We start from the raw sequence: 11,701 nt of genomic DNA on the forward strand, positions 1-11,701 counted from the left end.
TAATGACTTTCAAAGGGTACGAGATAAATGGGAATACAATTTACACGATCGCCCAAGATAAGAAGAGCACCAACCAAAACAGTGGTGTCCGCTTTGATGCAGCAACCAAGACGGGAAAGGACACATATTATGGTTACATAGAGGACATATGGGAACTTGACTATGGACGTGGTTTGAAGGGCCCTTTGTTTTGGTGCAAATGGGTCAATATGACACGAGGCGGGGTAATGGAAGACCCGCAGTACGGAATGACAACAGGGGATCTCAACAATCTTGCGTATGCAGACGAACCATTCGTCCTAGCCAATGATGTGGCGCAGGTTTTCTATGTGAAGGACATGTCTACCAAGCCGAGAAAAAGAAAAGACAAGGAAGCGAATACATCATACGATGAGCCAAAGCGCCACATAGTTCTTTCAGGGAAAAGAAACATCGTGGAAGTGGATGACAAGACAGACATGTCAGAAGATTATGAAAAAGTTTGATGAAATTGCTCCCTTCATCACAGTGAATATTGACCCGAGCATCCAGTTAAATGATGAAGATTGTCCATGGTTATGACGCAAAGGGACACACGCGAAGAAAAAGTTTCACACCCAAAGATCCCACTCTGGGATGTGACCGGCTTCATTGTCATCACTTTCTTCTCTAGTGAGTTTCTGGACTTATATATCTGGAAAGTCCCACTTTGGACAAACCCTAAGGAATCTTTGTAATAGTTAGGGTACTTATGTGTTTTGGCATATGAAGCATGTACTTTTTGTGCGTTAAGAATGCACCATTCAAAGCCATGTCATCAACTTTCATCCCTTTCTGACATCATTTGCTATTTTTCATGCATTTACTGATTTTTTTGAGCTAAATGACCCTGAAATTGAAAAGCACTACAAATGAACTCTGAAAAGGTTGAAAGTTGGCACGGTATCATCAGTTCACCCACATATCATGTGAAAAAAAGTAGAGAGGGTTACGGCAAAAACTGGATGCACTTCGTGTACAAAATGGACAATCTCTTTCGAAGTACCAGGGTTTCGGACAAAAACTCATCTATTACAAAGGCATTTCATTTTTAAATAACCTAAGTATTACCAAATTGAATATAATGATAAAACACACTAATATTAAACATAAGAAAAAAGAATCACTGAAAAATCTATTTTTAAAGTTAAGTTATTCACAAACTAGTGATTCACACAAATTTCAAATAATTCAAATTTAAACAATTCGAATTTGAAAACTACTGGCACTAACAGAAAGTTTGTAATTTTTTGTACCTAAAGCAAAAATATTCACAAGGAAACTCTAAATACAGCAAAAAACAACCCAAAAATAAATAAAATATTTTAAATAAAGCAGAAAATAGAAAAAAAAAACTAAATAAAAAAGCCCACCAACTGGGCCACATCGGCCTGCATACGACTAGAAACCCAACCTGTAGTTGGGCCAGGATGCAGGCCCGCAAGCACAGTAGGCCACATAGGGCAGAGTAACAGAGTTAGGCCCAGAAGGCCTGCATTAGAGAGGAGCTCAATGCAGTGCCCGCGCCGGGGCTTATAAACAGGTCCTGGGGCTCCTCAACTAGCAAGGTGGGACTAAACTTGCCGCACCGCAACTGTGCCAGCGCACCCCCTTTAGTACCGGGTGGTGGCTCCAACCGGTACTAAAGGGAGGGTCTTTAGTACCAGTTGGAGCCACCACCCGGTACTAAAGGCCTACCCTTCCCGCCGCTCCGCCTGGCCAATATTGACCTTTAGTACCGGTTGGTGGCTCCAACTGGTACTATAGGCCTATCCTATATAAACAACACTTACGAATTTCGTCAGTTTTCATCTCCTCTGCTTCTTCTCCTCTGCCCCGTCGTCGCCGCCCCCCGTCGCCGCCCCCGTCTTTTTCACGAGAGGAGGGTCAAAACTTTTGACACCCAACCATTTGGTCAATTGTGCATTAAATATGGCCTAGTATTGGTACAATTTTGCAACAATTATTTGGTAGGTTCTTCACAAAAAAACTCATTTTGGGCGCTCGAACAATGGAAAATGATTTTTTTCGTCCAAAGAAAATGAAAACTTCCTTAGGAAACATTGTTTGCCATTCCAATATGCACCCTTGTGCACAATTTGAGATCATTTGAACAAACTATGCCATTAATGTGGCCATAAGATTGATCATTTGACTTGAAAGCCATTGATCTTCACACATGATAGCTCGTTTCTAAGAACACTTTTTAAAAATAATTATCGTATTACAAGTTTATTATTTTTCCTCGTAACTTTGCCACATATAATGACACTATGCGAAGGTTTTCCATTTTTTGATTTTTTTTTTGAATTTTTCATGCCCGTTTCAAATTGCAGTCAAAAAAGCGGGCATGACCGTTCCTAGCTAGTGGTTGAATCTTGGAAATTTTTTGGTGTTTCTCTGATTAAATAGATACTTTTGTACCTAAAATGATTTTTGGGAAAAATAAAAAGCAAACTATGAGGCAGATGCAGTTCAAATTTGACCCGCTTCCATCTGAATCGGCAGAAATTTGTCTTTTTCATGAGAGGTGGATCAAAACTTTTGAAACCCAAACATTTGGTCAATTGTGCATTAAATATGGCCTAGTATTTTAGAAAATTGATTTGGTACAATTTTGCAACAATTATTTCGTAGGACCTTCACAAAAAAAACTCATTTTAGTCACTCGTAAAATGGAAAATGAAATTTCCGTGCAAAGAAGAAGAAAACTTCCTTAGTCAACATTGTTTGTCATTCCAAGATGTACCCTTGTGCACAATATGAGATCATTTGAACAAACTATGCCATGAACGTGGCCATAAAATGATCATCTTGCTTGAAAGCCATTGATCTCCACACATGATAGCTCGTTTCTGAGAACACTTTTTAAAAATAATTATCGTATTACAAGTTTATTATTTTTCCTAGTAACTTTGCCACATATAATGACACTATGCGAAGGTTTTCCAATTTTTGATTTTTTTTTTAAGTTTTCATGCCCGTTTCAAAATGCGGTCAACAGCGGGCATGACCGTTCCTAGCTAGTGATTGAATCTTGGAAAACTTTTGGTGTTTATCTGATTAAATATATACTTTTGTACCTAAAAATGATTTTTGGGAAAAATAAAAAGCAAACTATGAGGCAGCTGTAGTTCAAATTTGACCCGCTTCTAGCTGAATCGGTAGAAATTTGTCTTTTTCATGAGAGGTGGGTCAAAACTTTTGACACCCAACCATTTGGTCAATTGTGCATTAAATATGGCCTAGTATTTTAGAAAATTGATTTGGTACAATTTTGCAACAATTATTTGGTAGGTTCTTCACAAAAAAGCTCATTTTGGGCGCTCGAAAAATGGAAAATGATTTTTTCGTCCAAAGAAAATGAAAACTTCCTTAGGCAACATTGTTTGCCATTCCAATATGCACCCTTGTGCACAATATAAGATCATTTGAACAAACTATGTCATGAATGTGGCCATAAGATTGATCATCTCACTTGAAAGCCATTGACCTTCACACATGATAGCTCGTTTCTGAGAACACTTTTAAAAAATAATTATCGTATTACAAGTTTATTATTTTTCCTGGTAACTTTGCCACATATAATGACACTACGCGAAGGTTTTCCAATTTTTTGAATTTTTATGCCCATTTCAAAATGCGGTCAAAACGGCGGGCATGATCGTTCCTAGCTAGTGGTTGAATCTTGGAAAACTTTTGGTGTTTCTATGATTAAATAGATTCTTATGTACCTAGAAATGATTTTTGGAAAAAATAAATAGCAAACTATAAGGTAGCTGCAGTTCAAATTTGACCAACTTCTAGCTGAATCGGTGAAAATTTGTCTTTTTCAGGAGAGGTGGATGAAAACTTTTGACACCCAACCATTTGGTTAATTGTACATTAAATATGACCTACTTTTTAGAAAATTGATTTGGTCCAATTTTGCAACAATTATTTGGTAGGCCCTTCACAAAAAAACTACGAGCAAACTATTATTTTTTGTTTAAATGGCTAAAAAATGCTAGAAAGATCGGAAATGCATACAAGTTGGTTATCATCCATAAAATATTGTATAAGTTGAGTGAAATTTTTTAGTGGTTCCATTTTTGGAAAATATTATTGGTAGCTACTTGACAAATTCCCTCTATTTTTACCACTTAGAAACTATTTTAAATGACACATTTTTCGCACCAATCAGAAGGCAGAACCTCCCTTCCCACGGATCACCCCCTAAGCCGATCTGAGCCGTCCACACCATACAGATCCAACGTCTCCTAAACGCACGCTGGCCAACCAAACCCTAGCATCATGCAGCACACTCCCCTCCCTCTCCCTCTCCCCGACCGATGCGGCGCCGCCTCCCTCTCCCCGACCCAGATCTCGCTCTCCCCGACCTAGACCTTCCTCTCCACCGTCCCAACCCCTACCCCACCGCCGGCCTCCCCCCAAGCGCTGCCGCTCTTGACCTGCAACGACCTGAGCAGCAGCAGCAGCAACTTCCTCCTCCGCTTCCCCTTGCTCTTGCCGCCCGCCTCCGAGCTCTTGCCTCCGTGGCTCTTCCGAAGCCACGGCCAATAGAGCCATGACAGGCTGAGCCTGAGCCTGATCCTGCGCCGGCGATGCCTCCGCCGCTCCGGCAAGTATGCACTTGAGGTCTGGCCACGCACCGCTGCTCAGATCGAGCGAGAGGCGAGGCAGCGCTGGATCCAGATCGAGCCGCCGGAACGAGGTGCAGCACCGAACCCCTCATTCTTCCATGGATGGACTTGTCATCTTCCCTTTTGCCTTGCTGCTGCGATTTGATTTGCTTCCTATCCCTCTGCCTCTTCCTCACGCACGCCAAGGCCATGGAACCGACAGCAGGCACACCATGGAGGAGAGGACCCCATGGAGGGGATGACGCCATGGACGTGAGGACGCCATGGAGGACGCAGCTCCAGCACCACCCCGACGCCATCTCCGAGACCCCTCCCGATACATCTCCTGCGATGTATGACCTCATCACGAGCCCATGGAAGTGAAACTTGATTGTGCAGTCGTCGGTTGCTGTCGTTGATTATGTGATTGCCTGATTCTATAATAAGCCTTCTCTTGCGGTTGATGTTGATAATTCAAAGGCCCACTTTCTGCTTGCGCTGCCACTTGCTTATGTTGTAGGCCTGATCAATCACTTAGTCATATGGTCGTTTTTCTATTAGGATTATTTTTACCTTGCAGCACAAGTAGATAGCCGTGTTCACATGTTTCCAGTGAATTGTTGTAGAAGTGAGAACTTTATGCGGAGTATACTACCTATTCAAGGAGCTTGAATTGAAGTTATAAACATGTTTTGTGCTCTGCTTTTTTTAGTTTGATGGAGGGTCAAGGACCGCACGCACAATGGAGTGTCCAGAACGCCCAGGCCAGCCACCGTGTGAGGTAATGAAACTAGTCCTCATGTTGCCAATAGTCGAAAACTCGCTCACACTATATGAAATTGTATGGAATAGAAGAACTTTCCTTTAGAAGCTGGTACTTGATGAGCTCCAACCTCTCTTTCAAGCCCTTGCAAATTTGATTTGAAGTATTGGTTCAGCGTTTGTGTGAAATTTGTTTGTCATTGTGCCTTTTGATGCTTGCTTCAAAAAAAGAAAATCATGGATAGATAGAAGATGGAAACAGTGAGCTTCCTTTCAAGTTAATAATACTAAAAATCATTTGACTCATCAATTTTTCATGTCTAGTGTTGAATCTGTTCCATTGCAATCTTGCCATGTATGGATGGTTTGGTACAGTTTGCCATGGATGAGTATACATACACATGTGCTCTGCAGCTTTAGTTCTTCTTGTGTTGCTGCACTTAATCTAGAGATACAACACCATTAGTTAGGTCGATGGATGGACGGATCGACACATACAGCTAGCAGTGCTAGCAACAACAACAAAATAACCTTGTGATTGATTCTGTTGACACTAGCATGCTTTGTTTGTTTTGGAGCCCAACCATGGACTGTACGTACTAAGCTAGCTCAAGCACACACACAGCCAACTTGATTGATGTCTGTAGATACTAGCAGTAGCACGTGTGTGTGTCTCCTATACTCACTTGCTTAATTTCTGTACTAGATCAACAACACTAGCTCTTACTTCTTTGTTTGATTCGGCGCAGTAGGCATCCTCTGTGGACGATGACGACAACCAGGGCATCCACCGCCACGACGACGCTCCGCACATGGTCCAACTCGGCTACAACCTCCTCTACCGCGGGACGAAGACCGTGGCCTTGTGCGGCATCGGCTACAACCTCCTCTCATGTGAATTCATCTCCTAGCTTTTAGCCCCCTCTCTTGTGCTGCTATAGGAGTACCTTGCTCTGTTTCATGTGCATGGGTGATTGTGTTTGTACTTTCCGTGCTTGTGTCATGGAAAAGATCATTCCTATTTACAAGTGATGATGATTTGGAGTAGCACACTTGTTAAATTCTGCTCTTGTAGTAGACCCCATTTGTATTTACTGTGATGTGCATTGACTCGGCCTCCTAGTACTGCAGATCATGCATGTTAATAATTTATAGTGGCCTTGTTAGTTACTACAGCTAGGCTGTGTTAACTGTTGGTGTTTAATCTAGCTAGCTTGTTTGTACCATCAGGATTGCAGCAAATTGCAGCTAGCTAGCCTGTTTGAAATCTGTTTTTTTTTTTGCTTGGTATGCTGCTGGCCTGAATCTACTTACATGCTTGATTGAATTTAACTTGGTGCTGAAACAAGCACCTGTAGTGACTGAATCAAATTACAATTAGGTGTCGTGAATGATTGGCCTTAGATGAGTACACGAATCTTGCTTGGTCCTAATAGGAGCATGTTCCTCTTTGTGGTTCAGTTCTCTGGCTCGTTCAAACCGGGAGGACTGTGTTCTCAGATTGTTTCTAGAATTGCAACTGCTCATTTTGTATTAAAGCTAGGATTTACGCACAAATCTTGCTATTTCTGATGCATGATATTAATCTACCGAAATTCTGCCATGGCCATGCTGCTATGTTAACTTGATGATGTTAATTCATTGCTACCATGCTGCTATGTCGACAAAAGTTAATTTGCCCATGCCCATTGCCATGCCTTCCTTTTGATAACTTAATTTCAGTTTACTTGATCGTGCAGGTGGTCGTGCTGAAGGTGTCCCTGCACTACAAAGTGTGCACCGGCAAGGTGAAGAAGCACCTCGCCAAGATGGAAGGTGAGCACCAACATCTCTAAAAGTTTGGTGACAAAATAATGCATCTTGAATCCTGGGAAGACCAGTTACTTACTAATAATCTGTCATTGAAGGATATGCTACAGCAATGCAGCAATTTGAATTGATATTCACATTGAATTAATGACTTGTCTTGTTGTATGCAATTGAAACATACCCATATAAAAGAAGTCTGTTCCATGCAGCATTTTTACTGTTTTACTCAACTTGTTTTTGTTGTTACTTGATACATACTACCTCTGTCCCATAATAAACCATCAAATGTACTCCTGGGAGGGATAAACATCTTTTTTAGAACATGGGTTGAAGCAGACTGTACTTGCTTACTGAGAATATGAAAATGAGATATTCTGTTTGCTAATATGAAGATAGCATTGTGTTTAATCCAGTACTGATGATTGTTTTCATTCCCATAAAAACTTGTTAATGATGGTGATTTTGTACTAGCATATAAACTTGTTTTTGTTGTCACTTGATACATACTTACCTTGTACTTGAAGTTGTGGGTTAATGCTGGTAATTTTGTTCTACTTGTATGCATTGGTACCCCCATCATCGAGCGCACGGATGCAATAGTGGCAAGAAGATCATGGTCGTGTGCATCATCAAGCACACCATGGCGAGCATCCACCTCCTCACAGTGGCAAGAAGAGCAGGTGCCTAGTTTGTAATCACTGTCGAAGGAGCTCCATGCTGAAGAACATAACACTTGTAGAGCTTGTAAAGTACCATGTTATTGAACTTGTGGAGCATGTAACTGTGACTGCCATACTGTTGTTACACTTGTAGAGCTTGCAAAGTGTATGTTAGAGCTTATTACGTGTTATTTGTACAGCAGCAGCTCTGTACTGATTCTGGCTGATAATATTTGAAGTATTTTGTGTGTTTTCTGTGTGCCAATTTAAATATTGTGTATTTATTTACGTTAAATTGGAAAATGAAGAATGTGACCCTGACAACAAGGACCCACCTGACTAGTGAACCCATTTTATAAAAAAAGAAAACTGAAACTGTTGAGACAAAAAGCCCACGGCCCAAAAATAAAAATGTTGCGATGTTGGGCTTGGTCCATGAAGCTGACAAAAAATTCATAGGAAAAAAATATATAAATGGGCTGAATTAATGGGCTCGGCCCATATAGACACCCAATTGGACCGCACTGATTCTTATCCACGTCAGCTTGCCACGCTGGATCCTACGTGGTCTGGGGAGGCTGCTAGTGACCAAAAATTTGGTCAAAGAACCAACAACCTTTTACATATCACAAAGAAGGTCGTGAATTTTAGTTTACGACGTCAGCTTTTGACCATCTGTTTTTGGTCACAAAAATGTCGCAAATGAAAAACAATGACCTTTCAGCGACCAATAGTGATGGTCGCAAGTTGACATATTTCTCGTAGTGATTGGATAGCACCGTCCCATCCATGCCGAGAAGCAGCGTGGGTTCCGCCCTGGGCGACGCACTGCTGGAACGATACCCTGTGGATGACATCATGGAGAACACTAACTATGAGCTACACTTCAAAATGAAGAACATATCCATGAAGGTGGCGGACGCCGTTGCTTATACAAATCCCCCCGAAGCAACCTTCCATTGCAACCCGATTCCAGTCGGCTATGCTCGTGTCGTGGTTGATGAGGTGATGGACCAATATTCGGGGCTAGAGCTTGACATTCCTGAAGGTGACGAGGAGCACACACTAGGAGAGGTCATACATCGTATCATCCTATGGAGAAAGGATTGCATCATCTTTCGAAGGCCACCGACACCGCGTCAACCGACTACTCCTCGAAGTCCGCCACCGCGTCAGCAGACTCCCGCTCCTCCAAGTCATAAGCCACCACCTCAGCAGAGTCCAGCTCCTTCAAGTCCACCAACGCGTCAGGCCACTCCTCCTCCTCCAAATCCGGCACAGCGTCAGGCCACTCCTCCTCCAAGTCCGACTCCGCGTCAGGCCATTCCTCCTGCTCCAACTCAACCACGTCAGCCGTCTCCGCTGCCTCAGCAATCACGGAAGAGAGCCGCCGCAGCTATGGTGCGTAACGGTACAAGTCGAGGTAGTACAGGAGGTACAGGTGGAGGCAAGCGATTTCAATATGGTCCAAGCCTCGCGCCTCTTCCGCAGAGGCCTTACGACATGACCGAGGAGCAAAACGAAGCCATAGTGAAGGCCCAAGTGGACGCCCATTTTGGACTGAAACCGCCACCGCCGCCAAGGGAGAAAGTGCCTGAGGGTAAGATTGACCACTTTATTCGTATGGCTAAAGCACCAGCTCCCAAGCCTGTTGACTCAGACTATGAGAGCCAAATCAAGAAGGCCCATCGAGCACAACAAAACAAGGAGTCGAGCTCGAGCTCGGGCCAAGCAGCTGCCAAAAAAGCGGGAAAACCATTCCCCAGCTGGGAGAACAGGCGGTGCAATCGATCCCCCCGCTCATTGTACCAACACATGCGAGTACCGGTGCCGATCAGCTGGTAATAACCGACGAGCATAGAAGGCAGGCTAAAGAGCTCGGTATCACTGTTGGACAACTCCTCAAGATTGAGCCCATGTCTCCACTTAAAGAGGAGGACATAAAACAAAAATATGTCCGCGGCGAACCTTTGGTCAAGCCTGAGGAGGTCAAGAACCTCGCAAAGAGAATGTATGAATTGCATGAATGGTACATGAAAATTACCAAGAGTTCCAATCGAGAGTCCCTCATGGTGAAAGTCAATGCAGACCATTACTTCCATGCGCTAGCTCTGTCCGTTGAGTATACAGAACTATTCAGTTATTCAATCAAGAAGCACTCGACAAATCTCTCGTCAGTTGCTATTGTCTGTAAGTGATTTCTTTCTGTAATTTAAGTCTCAAGCTAGCTGTAGTGCTCATTGATCGATCATTACCTGTAATTATCCTCACTATATTCTTTTCTATGGTATTATGCAGGATGAAGATGTATGAAATGAAAAAAGCTGGACGCTATGGCATTGGGTTCATTGACCCAAATACCACTAATGAAGACACATGGAAATTTGAATGGTATCGAGCAGATGTAGAGAAAAACATGCTAGAGTTCTTGACGCGCCTCAATACCAATGAAGATATACTACTTCCTTACAACTTCCTATGAGTCACACTGTCTTGTACTACAAATTCTATTTTTGCTTACTAGCTAGCTATATGTTAATAATTAGGTGTATAGGGTTTAGGGTAGTTGATGAGTGTTATGCACATGCCCGCTTAATTAAGACATGCAAAAATGTGCGCATGCAGTTACCACTGGATCTTGTTAGTCATTAAAGTTGAAGAAGGAACAGTTAAAGTACTGGACTCACTACTTAAAAAACAAAGTGACTACTCAATCTTGAAGGGGATAGTCGGCAGGGCTTGGGAAAAGTTCATCAACGTGACTCTAGGCCAATGGAAAAAAAAGTTGTATTGGTTTCGACCCAAGGTAAGTAATTAAGTAGTACTAGCTAGCTACCATCTCTTTAATTCTTGTTTCAATACCATTAATTATCATGCTTGATTAATTATTATCTGATTAAATTATATTCTCGTAAAGGCCCTGAAGCAGGCTCCGGGGACTGAAGTGTGTGCATACTACGTTTGTGAGAACATTCGCATGATGGCGCCCGAAAGGAGCAAATCTGATAGACAGCTATGGGTACGTTTGACAGAAAACTATTCACAATTTTTACATCATTATCGATATCTAATCACACAACTAATACATGCATATTGATCTCCTTCTGAAAAGTTCAATGAGATGCGGGATAAGCTCCTACCAACGGAGCGCATACGAGCACTTCAAGAGGAAATAGCGGGATTTTTGCTCGACCAGGTCATAGATCCCAAAGGAGAATACCATTACCCGCTACCGCCCCCATGAACCACTCCCAATTGTCATCGTGCTCCGAAGGCACCAAGGCAAATGCCACTGGCTCCGAAGGCAACATGTAGGAGAAATTGTATATATATACATGTGTATGTGTGAATGGTGGTTGTGATATATATATATATATACATATATATATATATATATATATATATGATGAGTTCTACGAGAAATTCTATTTATATATATGCATAACGTGTACAATATGTAGTATCGTAAAATACCAGCAAACGAAAAGGAATTAAATGGAAAACACAAAACTAAAGGAAAAAGAAATCATGAACCCAAAACCCCCCAAATCTTTTAGTATCGGTTGGTGTACCAACCGGTACTAAAGGGCTCCCCGCCCCCGACGCTGGCTCGTGCCACATGGTGGCCCTTTAGCGGCGGTTCGTGCAGAACCGGTACTAGGGGGGAGACCTTTAGTCCCCACCCTTTAGTGCCGGTTACAGAACCGGCACTAAAAGGCCTTATGAACCGGTGCTATAGCCCGGTTCTGCACTAGTGAACTCTGGCGAAGTGGTGGTTTGGTGTTCTCCTATCTTATAGATGTGTCCTCGTGGTCTCCGTTCTCGGTCCTT

General features: G+C 42.5%; 1 protein-coding gene across 15 annotated transcripts; it reads left to right on the forward strand.

Moving 5' to 3' along the window:
• The first annotated feature begins 4,290 nt into the window (after positions 1 to 4,290).
• On the forward strand, positions 4,291 to 8,121 carry LOC109752524 (uncharacterized). 15 transcript variants are annotated; one of them, XM_020311411.4, is made up of 5 exons: positions 4,291 to 4,732; positions 4,848 to 4,993; positions 5,353 to 5,421; positions 6,152 to 6,296; positions 7,142 to 8,121. In XM_020311411.4, the coding sequence occupies exons 1-5, from the start codon at positions 4,646 to 4,648 to the stop codon at positions 7,235 to 7,237; spliced, it is 543 nt and encodes a 180-aa protein (XP_020167000.1). In that variant the 5' UTR covers positions 4,291 to 4,645; the 3' UTR covers positions 7,238 to 8,121. The 15 variants fall into 15 exon arrangements, 13 of the variants coding, with proteins under 13 accessions (XP_020167000.1, XP_045088566.1, XP_045088573.1 ...); XM_045232631.2 differs by having other exon boundaries at positions 4,333 to 4,732; positions 6,155 to 6,296; positions 7,125 to 8,121; XR_002230300.4 differs by having other exon boundaries at positions 4,345 to 4,732; positions 7,125 to 8,121.
• Positions 8,122 to 11,701: the final 3,580 nt, after the last annotated feature.

This window comes from Aegilops tauschii, chromosome 1 (genome assembly GCF_002575655.3).
Source record: "Aegilops tauschii subsp. strangulata cultivar AL8/78 chromosome 1, Aet v6.0, whole genome shotgun sequence".
NCBI classification, from domain to species: Eukaryota; Viridiplantae; Streptophyta; class Magnoliopsida; order Poales; family Poaceae; genus Aegilops; species Aegilops tauschii.